Source organism: Anabrus simplex, chromosome 10 (assembly GCF_040414725.1).
Source record: "Anabrus simplex isolate iqAnaSimp1 chromosome 10, ASM4041472v1, whole genome shotgun sequence".
Taxonomy (NCBI): Eukaryota; Metazoa; Arthropoda; class Insecta; order Orthoptera; family Tettigoniidae; genus Anabrus; species Anabrus simplex.
In genome coordinates, this window is record NC_090274.1 from 30,889,244 (window position 1) to 30,905,585 (window position 16,342).

Consider the following 16,342-nt stretch of genomic DNA (forward strand, 5'->3'; position numbering starts at 1 on the left):
TTTTGGCAGGTTTGTGAGTCTCAGAATGTGTATTTGCAGATCTTCTAGTAAGCTATAAACATGCATCCTTCAAGAGAAAAGAAGATGTTTAGAAGCATTAGGAATAACTGTTATGAAACCAGTAAGATAGATTTTTCGTAATCCTATTATAACGGATGGAATGATAAGGATATCCAACATCTTTCAATATCTTTCTTGAGCATCTCTACAAGATCTGCCTTCTGACAAAGAGCATGTTGAATACTCATTCAAGAATTAACTATTCCCGCACATCACTTGCAAACCAATTTTCTTATACCTACTGAACGCGGTAGAGGTGTTTCTGATAAACATTATCAATTTGATTTCCCTAAAACGGACATGATTCCCTGTGAATGACATTTTTCACCTTCAGTCAACCAGCCTTGTGATATTTCACCTCCAGTTGGAAAACAATGTGAAATGGTTCACCTGTAGTCACATTTGATGATTTAATATAAAATTTGAGTGCTGGTAATAGTTCCAACAGAACAGCTCAGGAATCTGTTGACATCGAAGTGTCCAACCCTAAGTTGCGTGAATTAATAGAAACAAAGTTAGGGAATGTCGGAAAAATAAGCCACTCTGGCAAAGACGTACATGTTTTAAAAGAAGTGTTTTCTACTGAAAAGCCTCAGAAAGACTGTGGTGATATTCCACACTTGTACCACAAATGATCAGATAATAGTATTCTGTCAAACAACATTTCTATCATAAATTAAATATTTCCTAGCACATCAGGAAATATTTTATGCCAAAATTGTCACGAAATGCTGGAAACTGGCACCTGCAATAATTTCGCCTCACAAGGAGACACTGGGAAATCAGATGTGGAGATTGAATTGGACACTAGCGGTGATATTTCAGATTGCCAACCAAGAAAAGGAAGAAAGCGAAAATTTGATCAAACGCTAAAAATTAAGAAAAGGAAGGTGAATATCATCCAAGACTACATTAATACTAGGGGGATAGTCACATTCATAAAGAATTTCGGGATTACAAATGTAACTACAGGCTCAAATGTCATGAATTGGTTACAGTGGTGGAGAGATGAGCGATATTTACTGCCAAATAACAGCAGGAATCAATATTAAGCGGAAGAGAGTAGTAGGATCTGAGAAGCGGAATGCGTCTAGAGAGTATTTTCTATGCAATAGGAAAGTGTGTAAAGCAATACTTTTACAAACATTACGAGTGTTGAATTGTGTTGTTGAAAACGCTTTAAGAAATGAAGCGATATGAAATCGTGGATGGGAAAGGGAGTGCTGGAGGACATAATAAACTACCCAAAGCTAGAGTCTGAAGTGTGTGAACACATTTCAAAATTGCTGAAGTATAAATCACATTATGTCGTTCGCAGGTCCAGGTACTACTCTCAATGTAATGTACAGTCTCTACTGTGAGAACTATGCGAATCCCATTTCTTTAGAATTATATAAAAAATATTTCTAACCAAGTTGAACCTCAAATGTAAAACGCTAATGAAAGACACTTGAAATGCATGCGATAATCTTACCATGACGATAAGAAAATTCATCAGGACTGTATTCTTCAGTAGCAAAAGAACACTAGTCATTCAGTGTAAGTAAACATTTCAGGGAATCTCTTGAAGCAGAATTTCATGCAGGGTAAAAACGACACGTTGAGAGAAACTGAATGCATTTCATTCAATTTGGAAAAGTCACTGCCACTCCCAAGAATACGAGCAAATATAGTGTTTTCTACACGCCTGCTTTGGTTGTACAACTGCGGTATTCATGTTTCTAAGGACAAAGCGTTTTGTTACGTATGGGTGGAAGGAGACGCTGGAAGAGGTGCCCAAGAAAGTATATTGTGTTTAAGAAAACAAGTACTGGCTCATATAGGCCTATAACCAGACACAACTCATTTGATTCTCTGGTAGATCTATTCCAGAAGATCATCTTAGCCTACCGACTATCACACAAGGCTTTTTAGTTCCTGGACACAGTTTCCAGAGAGACCGACTGACTTTGATGATATTGGGCCGATTGCAGAAATGATGACTAATTTTAAGCCTTAGACAACGTCTACCTAAACAACATCTAAATCGAGCACGATCTTCCATTGCATAAACAATGTTCAGCCGATGTTTAACTAGACATCGCTTAAAGTTTCAATATTGGTTTGAAAATGGAGATAGAAGTATCTTTCAAGCAACTCTTTGCCTGTCGCAACCAATGAAATTTGTCGGTGCGCGCGCCGAACGCCACTCAGCTGTTTGTCTTCCTACACATTACTCAAATATGGCTATGCATGAGCATGACTTCCCCACAGATAACAGTATCGCTTTCGGTGGAAATTAAATCTCATAATATTATAGACACTAAAGCGCCACCGTACGGGAAAGTGTAGCTGTGATTATAGTGTTGTTACAGTGAGTGTAATCTACTCATAAATACAGTAGCTTCGGCAAAGGGAAGATGAAGTAATAGTAATGTGTGACCGAGTGTGTTGTACGGGCCATATAGATGTAGCTTGCATTCTGGAGATAATAATAATAATTTCGTGTGGCTATTTCTAGCCGAGTGCAGCCCTTGTAAGGCAGACCCTGCGATGAGGGTGGGCGGCATCTGCCATTTGTAGTTAACTGCATGTTATTGTGGTGGAGGATAGTGTTTTGTGTGGTGTGCGAGTTGCAGGGATGTTGGGGACAGCACAAACACCCAGCCCCCTGGCCATTGGAATAAACCAAGTAAGATTAAAATCCCCGACCCGGCCGGGAATCGAACCCGGGACCCTCTGAACCGAAGGCCAGTACGCTGACCATTCAGCCAACGAGTCGGACATTCTGGAGATCATAGGTTTGAAACGCATCATTGGCAGCCCCAAGATTGTTTTCCGTAGTTTCCCTATTTTTTTACACCAGGCAAGTACTAGGGCTGTTATTATTGCCACGGGTCTTCTTCCCCAGTCCTCGTCTTCACACAATAATCACCATCTGCCTTTCCTATCTGACAGTTGGCGAAAACTTATATGATTATATATAAGCCTATATAAAAACCACATACAACCTACTTTTTAGTTTTCACTATTATGTGTGTTTACTTGGCAGTAAATGTAAGTGAACCCCTCCCGGTTAATGAATGCAACAGCCCTCTGGTGATTGGGACACGTAGTTGTAATATGTACGTAGTCGAAGTTACCTATAATTCCATGGAGATTATCCCATATATATAATGAAATATATCGGTTGGCAAGAATTGTATTCAAGCTGACAGTTACCGGACTGTCCCTTTGTCAGTCTAAAGGAACAAGTCTCTTGAAAAGCAAAACTTTAAGACCTAGCCTATCTCACCGCACATGTCAAATGAATTGCTGCGATTTAGCAGCCGGAGACCCACAGAGAGGCCGTCGGACTTCTTTGAGAAATTGTCTCAACATAATACAATTTACATGTTTCACGTACCTACATAACCTCTGATTGTGATTCACTCCTCTCATTTGAGATTAAACAGTGCTCTCGGCAGTGTTTAAACATGACCAGTTGAACATCGGTTTTAGACAGTGTCTAAGTGATAAATAATGTCTCTGCAATGCGGCAGCCATACTTAGGCATTGTTTTACCGTAGACGTCGTCTAAACACCGTTTCTGCAACCGGCCCATTGAGTCTGCATTAAAGTTCCAGCATCTCTATGTGCCAGAAGATCACATTAAAATAATGAAGTCTTGCAGAAAGAAAAATCCTTTGCAAGTCTTCCAAATGGTAAAGGAAGATTTTTGTAAGTACATCAGCAATAGAAGGCGCAATCACCAATAGGAAGAAAATTGGCGGGGGTGAAAAAGTAAATTGGTTACTGCTCAAGGAAATCCAGCACAGAGGCTCTGTGAAGAGTGATCTGAAGCAGGAAACCTACACAGAAATAAACACTGGAAAAAGGACTGGTCAAAAATATGTCAGTGACAGCCTACATTTCTGAAGAAAACTGCTTAAACTGTGGACTGAAGGAAAACCAATAAGCTCAGAAAAATTACATGATCTGATGTCCATGTTTCACTTGATCCCTAAAGACTGTTTGGAGTTTTATCAAAAGCAAGCAAGTTCTCCTACCATAGCTGATTACATCAAAGGTTTTCAGTGAAGCGTGATTTCAAAATAACTTGTGAAGTCGTTTGAGAAGGTGAACTTCACTCTTTCTCACGTTGATTTTATTATTATAATTTGCATCATTTAGTTGTTAAATTCATACACTATAATGAACATGGGAATGGGTGTTAATAACAGAATTATTATTAACCATAGAATGTAAAATATTAACAGTGTTGTACTGTGATATTGTGCTTGACAGTTCTTTCCTGTAGAAATGTTGTGCTAGTTTTGTATTAATCTGTTTCACATTTGTAGACTAAATGCCACCTGGTGCTTGGACTTCGATTGCATTATAGAAATTCTCAAATCACTTGTAGACTAGGACGCTTTTATCAAAATAAGATAATATAAGCAAAAACCTTATTCGAGTATTTTAGATAAACAAAATATGGTGCTACATAAATATAATAAAGTTTGATTTACAGAAAAATGCATGAGGTAGATAGTTTTTCTTTAAGCATTCGCAAAGACCCTCTTTTCTTGAAACAAAAATTTTAGTCTCTTGGTCTATCATTTCATAACACCATCCAATTGTATCTCAAGATAGGAAAGATATCCAACACCAACACCCTGTGGGTGGGGGTGGTAGAATAACACCCACAGCATCCCCTGCCTGTTGTAAGAGGCAACTAAAAGGGGCCCAAGGGGCTCTGAACTTGGGAGCGTGGGTTGGCGACTACGGGGCCCTTAGCTGAGACCTGGTATTGCTTCCACTTGTGCCAGGCTCCTCACTTTTGCCTATCCTATCCAACCTCCCTTGGTCAACTCTTGTTCCTTTCCGACTCTGACGGTGTTAGGTGTCAAGGCCTAATGAGTCTTTCAATTTCACAACATTCATGGCCCTTGTCTTTCTTTGGGAAATATCTTCATTTTTCCCTCTGATTAGTGTTATTATTATTATTATTATTAATAAGAAAAGCGCACAAACGTGCAGAGAGTTAAGGTTCATTGTTCTTTGCTATATTCTATTAGTGATTTAGTGCGCTTGTGGCACTCGCTGAAGTGGTAGCGTTTACAGGCCTTCCCGCAGAGGCTGCATACACACTGGTGAGGGTTCGTGGAAACTGTTTCTTGTGCATAGCTTGTGGTGGAAATCGTGCACCGCAAGCCTAGTTATGGCGCTTCGTAAATTCTTATTTGGTCCCGTCCAGTTCCGATCCAGCATCGCATCTGTTGCGTATAATTCGGGCCAGATGTCTGCTCTCTTGTTTTGTCTGTCCCGAAGTAGGTCCGATTTTTGTTTCGTCGCTGGCAGCTGTTGTCTGAACCTCAAGTCTTCTATGAGGAAGCACGTTTTTGCAAGTTCGTAGGCCAGTCTTGAAGGGGCGTATTTTGATATTCCCAAAGTTCTCTTTAGATATCTTGCTTTCATACACTCAAAGGTCGAGAGGTCTCTAGTTGTCAGGTTGTTCCATATGAGCTCAATGCCATAGGTCAGAATAGGCATTATCTTTGCATAGAAAAGTTTCAACGCAGTGTCTAGTGCTTGTCTTGTCAGATCTTTAATGTCGTAAATGGCTTTTATTGCGGCGGCTGCCCTCTCCCGTATGTAAATTTTGTAGGATAATACCGATGGTTGTAGGGTGATGCCTAGGTACTTGAAGGAGTTTATGATCTTTAACTCTTCCGCTCCGTAGTATATTTTGTCTTGTGCAGAGGTTCTTCCTCCTCTCCTGAAGATCATTTGCACTGTCTTGTTGGTATTCAGCTCGAGTTGGTTGTTTTGGACCCATTCCTGGAGCCGGTTTACAGAGTCTTGCAGGGCCTCCCTGTCGTGCGAGCCTAATACGATGTCATCTGCGTAGAGGTACATTTTCACAGAGTCCTTTTGTAAGATGTCTGTGACGTCTGACATGACGATGTTGAATAGGGTTGGGCTAATCGGGTCTCCTTGTAAAACGCTGTTGGTCTGTACTATGTTTTCTGAGGTCGTCACGCCATCTTTGATTATGATTTTGTTGTAGGTGAACAGGGTTTTGATAGCAGCTGTTGTTGGGTTATCCTTTCCTGTCATACTTTCAAGTTTCTTCATGAGTATTTGTCTGTTCAGCAGGTCAAAGGCTTTTGTGAAATCTACGAAGACTGTGTAGAATTTCCTCGACGGGTGTCTTAGAGCGTCGTGTATATCTTCTAGGAGGTTATTAACTGCGTGAAGGGTTCCTCTTCCCTGCCTGAATCCGAACTGTGTTTCCAGCATTAAGGCGTCTGTTAGTGAGTAGAGTCTGTTCGTCAGGATTTTGGAGAACATCTTTAAGATGTTGTTCTCAAGTGCAATTCCTCTGTATGCGTTGAGGTCCTCTATGTCGCCTTTGCCCTTGTATAACAAGATGATGTTCGACTTCCTCCAGTCCTCTGGTATTTTTCCTGATGTGAGGCATTTGTTAAACAGCATTGTCCACAGCTGGGCGAGTTGTTCAAGAGTTTCTATGAGGTTTTCATTGACCACCTCATCTGGTCCTGCTGCTTTTCCTTTTTTAGATTTTAGGATGGCTTGTCTTACTTCGTCCTCGGTTATTGATTCAGAGTCTATGGTGCACGTCTCTTCGGTTTCGTATGCTTGTTCCAAGTTGTTCTTGTTGAAAAGCTGAATGAAGTACTGTTCCCAAACATTCATCGGGATTCCTGACACTCCTGCTCTGCTTTTCTTCTTGATCGCTATAAAGAGGCCCTTTAGGGCTTCTTCTGCTTGCCTTTATGCATCTGCTTCCGTGTGATTTGCTATTTTGAGCAGGTTTAGCTTCTTGTATTCTTTCCTCTTTTGTGCATATGCTTTGAGGTTGTCTGGTGTATTTGTGTGTTTCGCTCTGTGGAGGAGGTGTAGAGGCTCGCTCCCACCTAATGGAATCGAATCGAACCGAACAGCCGAAATTTCCACTCGACCGCTCACATCTAGCGGAACAGAATCGAACAGGATTCTACGGGAAACTTCAGGCTTGCAATGGACGGTCTGATAGAAGGAGTGAGGAGGCAGAGATCGGAGAAGTTTCTGGGTGCATGAAATTAACAAGAGAGCTGAAAGAAGACTATTCAAACTTATTTGAATGTTTATTGCGCGATGAAGCTGTCTCGACGGTACCTCAGAGTTATTGTATTGCAATTTCAATAACTATTTCAGATAGCAGAATTTAACAGAAAAGTTCAATTTTACAGGAGGGAAGGGCTAGGACCGTGGCCTTAATTAAGGTACGGGCCGAGCATTTGCCTGGTGTGAAAAATGGGAAAACCACGGAAAACCATTTTCAGGGCTGCCGACAGTGGTTTTCGAACTCACTATCTCCCGAATGAAAACACATCTACGCCACCCTAACCGCACGGCAAACTCTCTGTAACATTAATTAAAGACAGTGAAGTGTAGTTATTGTCTACAACAGAGCAATTTAGTATACAGTAGCCTACTATTTGTTAGGAACACATATACGACAGTTTGAAACCTAGGGAATGCGACTTAGAAGTCGTTCACTGTAAATATAATAAACACTTAAATATAGATCCCATATGGGATGTGGTGTCAATTATCGTACTGATATACCGTATGTGGACTCCAACATAACATGATTTTGTTAGGAAGTCAACAAAAATTATGAAATAAATTGTATATAGACTACAGTAACCTACCGCAAAATTTATATTCTAGTAAGTTTGGTTTTTCATAGCATTGCTTCTTTCCTCCCAGGCATTTTTACGTTGTAGTAATGCTCGTGGGTCTTGTAGTAGAGGAAATTATATTTTTGAATTAAAATGATAAGTTTTCCGTGTCTTGTATTAATAAATTAAATTAACTAACACAAAGGAGAACGTTCCCGACCGTATCCAAGAAACAGCTGACTTTCCAGCTGAAGGTGATACACATTTTCCGCCAAATGTTCGTCCGAAAGATCACGACCCGACCGTCTACGAAGTTGCACGAATCTTGATAATTCTGTTCGATTCCACTCCGCTACAAGTAACTCCGCTAGTTGAAAAATATTCTTGGCAGAGAATCCTGTTCCGTTCGGTTCGATTCGACTCATGGCGATCGCCAGCTCTGTCTCCCATTTAAACACAAGAGGAAGAACCGGTGTACAGTTGCACGCGTAAAATAAGATCACACGACAAGACTAAGGCACTAAATTTGGACATTGTTCTTTGGAATGTGGAAGGTTTAAAATCTCTTTGTTCTTCCCTTCCTGATAATTTCTGGCAACAGTTTGATATAGCCATACTTACTGAGACTTTTCTACTGGAAGACATAAGTTTTCCACAGCTTTACAGCAGACACGCTCTTGCCACACCAAAGGAGCGAGGAAGGCCCGAAGGAGGAGTTAGTATACTGTATGGAGAAGGCATCGGCTCACCAAGGGAAGTTCATAAAGACGAAAATATGCTAATAATTGAGACGGACAAAATAACCATAATTGGTATCTACATTAGCCCAGCTAGAACAGCAGACGATGCAATGGAACATATAGTTAAGGCAATAACAGCGGTAAAAGATAACAGAAATGTGATTCTGGGGGGCGACATTAACTGTCGTTTAGACAAACCTGATCATAAAACTAATATTATTCTTGATTACTTACAATATGAAGGCTATAAACTGATAAATAAAGCAGAAGAAGTAACCTATATGGCTCCAAATGGTAAAAGTACTGTTGATCTTTTTTTTGTCAAAGGACGTTGCCTAACAATTCTTGATCGAGAGGTCATGGCCTCACATCCGACAGCAGTTCTTAGGAAGCATATACCTGTCGCCATTAAAGTTGAGCTAGGAAATCAAAATCCAGTAACCAAGAAGAGTCCTAATCTATGCATTACAAGGAAAGTGTGTATGCCTGTCATAGAGGGTGGAAAAGAAGACTTGAAAAGAGTACCACAGATGATAAATGAAGGAATGATTGACGCTGCACTGGATAGTGTTCTGAACCTCATAAAGAAAGCACAAATCAGGAAGACTCCGAGGATCGCCAAACCATGGTTCGACAAGGAGTGCTACACGGCCAGACAAGATACTCTGAACCTTTTACACAAGGCACGGAAAACAGGTGGGGAATCCACATATGCTGAGTATGCAGTGAAAAGGAAAACATATAAGGAACTACTCAAACAAAAGAAGGCGCACTACCTAGAAGAAAAGGCTAAATTGCAAGCTCAAGATGCTATGAAAGACCCTTACATTGCTCTCAAACAACGAGCTACGTGCCCTTCTCCAGAATTTCCAATAGCTACATGGGAGAAACATTTCTCGGAGATCCTTAATCAGCAAAATCTCGACATAGCCCTCCCACTTCGAGAAAATCTACATTGTACAACAAGACCTATTGATCAGGAGGAAGTCAAAACTGCTATCCAGTCCATGAAAAATAAGAAGGCAGTTGGCCCAGATGGAGTTTTCAATGAAAATCTGAAAGATACCTGTGACATTCTGCTTCATACATGGACCACTCTGTTCAACGCGTGTTTGACGACAGGGAAAATACCTGAAGGTTGGAGACAGTCGCATATCAAAATGCTCTTCAAAGGCAAAGGAGACAGGGATGACCCTGATTCGTATAGAGGCATTGCCCTCGAAAACAACATTTATAAGACCTATGTCAAGATCCTAGAGAACAGACTAATTGCAGAAACAGGAGCTATGATCCCCGAACTCCAATTTGGTTTCATGAAAGGAAGAGGGTCATTACATGCAGTCAAGAATCTCTTGGACAATATACGTGAATCAATGAGGTGGTCAAAGGGGAAATTTTATGTAATCTTTGTAGACTTTAAAAAGGCTTTTGACCTCTTAAACAGAGAAATACTCCTTAGAAAACTAGCGAATATGATTGGAGCAGACAACCCACTAACCATAGCCATAAACAACATCCTTGCTTACAACAGGGTCACGATACAAGATGGCAAAGCGTCCTCAGCAGCCATTATACAAAGCAACGGGGTACTTCAAGGGGACCCCCTTAGTCCGATACTATTTAACATAGCCTTAGCAGATATCTCAAATATCATCCACAAAACATCGGTTGTGATGTACCAGTATGCAGATGACATAGCAATAGGATCGAACAACAGAGATGACCTACAAGCTGTAATGGATAAACTCGATAAGTATGCCGACATGAATAGTCTCATAATCAACAGAAATAAAACAGTGCAAATGGTTTTCCGGAAAGGAGGGAGAATAGCAGCAAATGACAAGATAACAAGCAGTGAAACAGCCCTGGAAGTTGTGAATTCATTCAAATACTTGGGAATTACGCTCCAGCCCTCTTCTACTTCTTTCAGAATTCATATAAGAGAAAGGTCATTGGCAGCCATAAGAAATATGTATGATTTGAAGGAACCCACTAAACTGTCTCTAAATACAGCCATGACGCTGTTCTATGCAAAGGTTCTACCTGCCCTGACATACGGTTTGGAGCTAATTTGGGAACATCTAACTCTATCTGACCTTAGAGTTATTGAGAATGTCAAGGCTAGATTCTTGAAAAGAATTTTGGGTATTTCCAAAATGTCACAGTCAAGACTTGCTTATGAGCTAGCCAGAGAAACCTTCCTTATGGAAGACATAAGAATGAGACTACAATTACCCTCCACACGACAAGAACAGGAACTACTTCATATTAGACTAAGAAAACGAGCGGAAATTGACTTGGAATTCTATGGGACGGACGCAATGATTAATCAAAGCTGGACTGGGCCGAACAACGAACTGAGGAGTGCTCTGAATAGACTGGCCATACATGGTTTCCATCACAAACTGTGCGTACGACCGGGTTTTCATGACCCATCTGTGCAGTGCGTGTGCGTGTTATGTAACAAACGATGTGAACGATACCATTTTAGTGTATGCAGCAAAAGAACAGCTTCCTTATTGGATTACTCTAAAATGTAATGCACATTTGTGCGCTATTTCTTCTTATTATTTAAACACATGCTAAAAACAAATTCTGTTCGGTTCGATTCGATTCCATTCCACTAGGTGGGAGCGGGCCTTAGGGCTTCTTTTCTGATGCGGTAGCATTCTGCATCAAACCAGGGCTGTGCTATTTTTGTTTTCTTCAGCAATTGTGCACTATGTATATACAACAGAATGGAGTCCAGTGCAGATTGCAGCAGTCCTCCTTCTATTAGGCTTGGAACGTTTCCTAGGAGTTCCTTTCTCTTTTCTAATGCATCATTGTTCAGTTTCCGCTCGAAACTTACAAACGGAGAATTCGACATAATGAAGAGATCCAAATGTAAACTCACTTGGCTCTGCGACTCATGCAAACCTAAAATTTTAAAGCCAAAAGAAAGAAATGACCTGAAGGAACTAAAGGAGAAAGTGGAAAATATCATCAACTTTCTGGCAAACTACATGACTACCATGATCACAAAAACAGTCGAGAAGGTGCTCCAACTCGAAGAAAGACCATCAGTGATCAAGAAATCCAATAAGAGGCAGGCTCACCCAGCGCCCCAACAGACGCAAACCTCTGAAACATCACAACAGGAAGAATCACAAGAAATAGATGACAACGAAATACCAGCATCTCGCAAAGAGCAAGAACCCGAGCCGGAAAGCAGAAACGGGACATACGTAGGTGCAGCCAGAAGCCCACGAAAACCTAGAGAACCCCAGAAAACAGTAGGAATACAGGAACCAATAGAAGGAGAACTTCAAGCAGGTCCTCGATACGCATGGCTGTACATTGGGAAACTACACCGTGAAGCCACGAAAGAAAAAAATTTAAAGGCATTTACAAAAACAAGGCGTTACCGAAATGTAAGAGTGCGTGGAGCTGTCAACAGCTGGCCATCTTAAGGCCTTTCGCGTAGGAATACCAATAGAAGATCTAGAGAAAGCGACCGACGCAAACTTCTGGCCAAGAGGAGTTACGGTCAGAGATTTTCGTTTTCGTCGGTCCACAGGAGGTGAGACTTGACTAGAAAGACCTCAACCCAAACGAACCAACAAGACAAAAGTACACTAAAACTTCTGATTAGTGTTAACAGATGGTTGGTTCATGGTGTGGGTTACTGTAGTCACGTCCTAATTCATGAACTTTGGGCAACGGCTCAGTGGCCTAATAAGTGGTCCTGAGAGTAGGGATACCAGTTGCTATGGAATGGGAGCGAGATTGATTCAAGGTGCAGTACAGCTAATGCAGTGAGCTCACAGTTGTGATCAACAGTATTCTGTAAGGAAGAAGTCAACTCCCGGATAAACACCGGTCTGTTTACAGACCAACTTTGCATTATGGGAGTGAAAGCTGTGTGGACTCAGTACATCTTATTCATAGGCTAGAAGTGATAGACATGAAAGTAGCAAGAATGATTGCTGGTACAAAAAACTTTAAAAGTAATAAGTTCTCAAGGAATTTTTTGAATGTTATGCAGAATCAGAATGGGCCACAATATGATGTGCATGAACTAATACTAAAACGTACTTTGCTAGATTTAGGCACTGATTAGATAAGTTTCCCTAGCAGCCTACAGCAAAAATAATGCCGCTAATTTAAACATAAAACGGCGACAAAATCAATATATTATTTCATGCTCGGTTATGCCTCCATTTTGAAATACATGCAGCAAGTAACTTACGTATATACATGAAAAGGCATTATTCACACCGGATTTCAATAAATAAACAATGGCAATCGGCAAGTTCTTAGAAACTTTAGTCCACCCAAACCACCCATTTATGCTGTACAACTGATCGTCTATCACGTCCATAGCACCGGCGACTCATAATTGAATGATTTACTCTAGAATGAAACTAAACCAAGACGAAAAAGCGTGAGATTCAAACATGATGGCAAAATAGAAATTACTACAATGTGCAGAATCAAGATATGTGCATCATCATTGAAAAATTCTTCGCACTCCGTAAAGTCGCATTTCAAGTCACACTTCGCACAACTCCAGACACAATAGTTTTTTAAACATATATATTCCCTCATTAAGTCAATTCTAAAGAAATTGCTAAAACATATCTGGAAATATTTCAAATTCAAGCTTACCTCATCGTCAATATCATCTTCATCTGACTTAACTGGCGTCTGATCTTTACTGCTTGCATTCAAAGACTCCATTCCACTATCTGTATCTTCACTACCTGGAGCCATAAGAAATTTCAATGTAAATTAACAGCAAAGGAAAGGCTCCAGTAGACTCGCTGGAGAAATCCTATCCTCGTGTAAAATCCTTTCGGCGTGAAAGGAAGGACGTTGCAGTGCGCAAGTCACTACAAAATTGCGCGAATTCAACGTAGTACAAATGAAATAAATGATTTAATTTATTTCGTAACGGTATGAATATTTACTTACCTCAGTATATTAAAACAACGATTAAACTTTCCATTCAGTGAAACACAACTTAACCTAAATTTACAAGACAATACTACTTTTCACTGCCTTCTGAAACCTTACAGAAACCGGCATACATTTAATTTAATAAATACGAATTGAACGAATGAAACAACTGGCAAATTCATGGAAGATATTATTCAGAAGGCGATTGCACCAGAAAACCAAGAACTTACAAATAAATAACAATAATAATGTTTAATGTGGCAAATGGCCAAAAGTAATTACAGGGTATATACAAATGAATTATTCCTTACTTAATCAGTCAGGACGTATTTTAATTTCTGACAATTAGAGACATGATATCTATCACATCGCTCGCTACACCACAAGCTCACACATTGCAGATCTGGTAAATGATACGTCTTACGTTGGCAGTACTTATGATGAAAACCAAAGAGGATGAAACCCCTGAATAGCATAGCGGGTCACTTCTGCAAGCTTTCCTCCAGAACTCAGCTGATCGTTGTGGAAAAGTTACGGGTAATGGATTTCAGTTCTTGTGATATTTAATGGCATGCCATTATAAGTTCATGGGCAGCTGTATAGGATTTTGTCGATAGTTTCTATAACTTTCATTAAGTGATCAAAGTAGGATTAGCACATAGCGTTATCAGCCGGTCGTGTGGCGTGTGTTCTTCTGTCAGGACAGTCTTAAAATAGGTTGGGATGGTGGACTACTACCAGATCCTGGAGGTATCCCGAACTGCTTCTACCACAGATATCAAGAAAGCATACCGAACGCTAGCATTGAGATGGCATCCCGATAAAAATCCACAGAATCTTGATGAAGCTACTAAGAAGTTCAAAGAAATTTCAGAAGCCTACGAGGTTCTTTCTGATGATAAGAAAAGGAGAGTCTATGATCAGTATGGCAAAGATGGTTTGGGAGAAGCAGCTCGATCTCGTTATCGTCACGACGTTGACGACTATGATTTGAACTTTTTCCCATTCACTTTCCGAGATCCTGTAGACGTTTTCCAAGAGTTCTTTGGATCATCACCATTCCAAGACTTGTTTCCAGGTATGGGAGGACCACAGAATCAGCGGCATGGAAATCCCAATTCACACAATACTGTCAGTTCACGGTTCTTCAGCCCCTTCGGTAACTTTGGATTTGGAATGGATTTTGATGATTCACTTGGAAATCAGAATGCGGGGCTTGGAGGCTTCACGTCCTTCTCTACTATCAATAGCGGCGGTGGTGGTCCAAGCAGGGGCACAGTGAGGAGCACATCCACTTCAACGAAGTATATTGATGGTAAGAAGATCACTACCAAGAAAGTGTATGAAAATGGCAAGGAGACTGTAATAATTTTCGAGAACGATAAGTTAATTTCAAAGACTGTGAATGGTGTTGCTCAATCGATCACCTATAGTTAAGTTGTGCCAAAAAAAAAAAAACATTTTTTTCCGTGAAAATTTGTCATCTTCGCCGTCACTTTCAAATAAGTTCTTCATTACAGTATCAAGAAAGATTCTATCAGAAATTTCATCCGGATATTTAGATTTCATCAATTGCTGCGTACGATATTTTGCCAATTATATGAAATATGACAGCATCGAGTATGAGGATATTTATTTCAGAATTAATGGTGGTAAAGTATTTTTTGCGTTCTGCTGTTGGTCAAGTGACAAAAGAAGTGCGTCCAAAGGTGGCGCAAGGCGAATTCCGCGCCGGTTGTGTCCTTCCTATCTCGTCTTTGTTCGTCTGTCGCTTGGCTTGGTTTGCCGGTGCGTTAACGTGTGTGCATTATTGTAAAGTAGGAAATTTCTATAATCATGCCTCTGCCATCTCTTCAGAAGCCAGCCCCAGTGTTTGAGGGAACTGCTGTTGTTAATGGCCAGTTCAAGGATATATCTCTTTCTCAGTTTAAAGGAAAATACGTGGTATTGTTCTTTTATCCTTTAGACTTCACTTTTGTATGTCCTACGGAGATAATTGGATTTTCTGACCGAGCTGCAGAATTCCGTAACATCAACTGTGAAGTAATTGCCGCTTCTTGTGACAGTCAATTTTCCCATCTTGCATGGGTTAACACTCCTCGTAAGCAGGGTGGTTTAGGTGAAATGGACATTCCTCTCCTCGCTGACAAGTCTGGCAAAATCGCTAGATCTTATGGTGTCTTGGATGAAGAAACTGGTATACCGTTCAGAGGCCTATTCATTATTGATGGAAATCAAGTATTGCGTCAGATCACCGTCAACGATCTTCCCGTGGGACGTTCCGTGGACGAGACACTACGTTTGGTGCAGGCATTTCAGTACACCGATACTCACGGCGAAGTGTGCCCAGCTGGCTGGAAGCCTGGAGCTAAGACCATGATACCTAATCCTTCTGCTAGTAAGGAATACTTCAGTACCCTTGATGGATAATTTAAAATGATTACTCGTGTGTGTAATGTGTGCGTCACATTTATTTGTAGCAGTGGTTGATAACTCCATTGCATTTGAACTTTTCTTTTCTTTTTGATGTCCTGTTTGTGTGGACCTCTTCAATCCTAATAAGATACAGTATTATCATAACATGACATTGATAATTTTAAACATTTTGTCATTAATGTGTAACACTTCTTAATTTCTTTTCATTATTTATTTGTAATAGTTATTGCCATGATGCTCTACTCACTTTGGAAAGTTTTTGTTGCCAGTGAACTCTGCGAAAGAACAGTTTCAATAAGCAATTTCAACAAGAATCGGTTATATTGCAAGTGCTTAAAAATTCATACACTGATATGTACCTAAACCAGAAATATCTGTAAGTAAATTCATTTAAATACATTTTCCGAAACTGTACAGTATTGCTCATTGACCTTCATAATTCATCCAGTCTAATTTCTCCTTTTCCATTTAGTTCCAAATGCTGTAAATGTTTTCTAAGAAAATAAATTACCA

General features: G+C 40.3%; 3 protein-coding genes across 4 annotated transcripts in view; 2 read left to right on the forward strand and 1 right to left on the reverse strand.

The window, feature by feature from the left end:
- Nucleotides 1-13,557, reverse strand: part of mge (translocase of outer mitochondrial membrane 22 homolog mge) — a 39,710-nt gene extending 26,153 nt beyond the window's left edge. The window contains exons 1-2 of one of the 2 annotated variants that reach the window (XM_067154999.2): nt 13,409-13,557; nt 13,103-13,197 (exon numbers count right to left, since the gene is read on the reverse strand). In XM_067154999.2, coding sequence (XP_067011100.1) covers nt 13,103-13,174 — 72 coding nt within the window. In that variant the 5' untranslated portion in view covers nt 13,175-13,197; nt 13,409-13,557. Of the gene's footprint in view, nt 1-13,102; nt 13,309-13,408 lie in introns of those variants that run through there. The other variant, XM_067154998.2, reaches the window with a different exon arrangement.
- A 329-nt stretch (nt 13,558-13,886) lies between these two features.
- On the forward strand, nt 13,887-14,869 carry LOC136881901 (dnaJ homolog subfamily B member 6). Its single transcript, XM_067154344.2, has one exon. It carries the CDS (start codon nt 14,117-14,119, stop codon nt 14,828-14,830), a length of 714 nt encoding a protein of 237 aa, XP_067010445.2. The 5' UTR covers nt 13,887-14,116; the 3' UTR covers nt 14,831-14,869.
- Nucleotides 14,870-15,081: 212 nt separating this feature from the next.
- Nucleotides 15,082-16,243, forward strand: LOC136881902 (peroxiredoxin 2). Its single transcript, XM_067154346.2, has one exon. It carries the CDS (start codon nt 15,230-15,232, stop codon nt 15,821-15,823), a length of 594 nt encoding a protein of 197 aa, XP_067010447.1. The 5' UTR covers nt 15,082-15,229; the 3' UTR covers nt 15,824-16,243.
- Nucleotides 16,244-16,342: the final 99 nt, after the last annotated feature.

Bases quoted from the DNA above. Each gene is read 5' to 3' on its own strand.
- LOC136881902 (XM_067154346.2), top strand. From the start codon at position 15,230: ATGCCTCTGCCATCTCTTCAGAAGCCAGCCCCAGTGTTTGAGGGAACT.
- LOC136881901 (XM_067154344.2), top strand. From the start codon at position 14,117: ATGGTGGACTACTACCAGATCCTGGAGGTATCCCGAACTGCTTCTACC.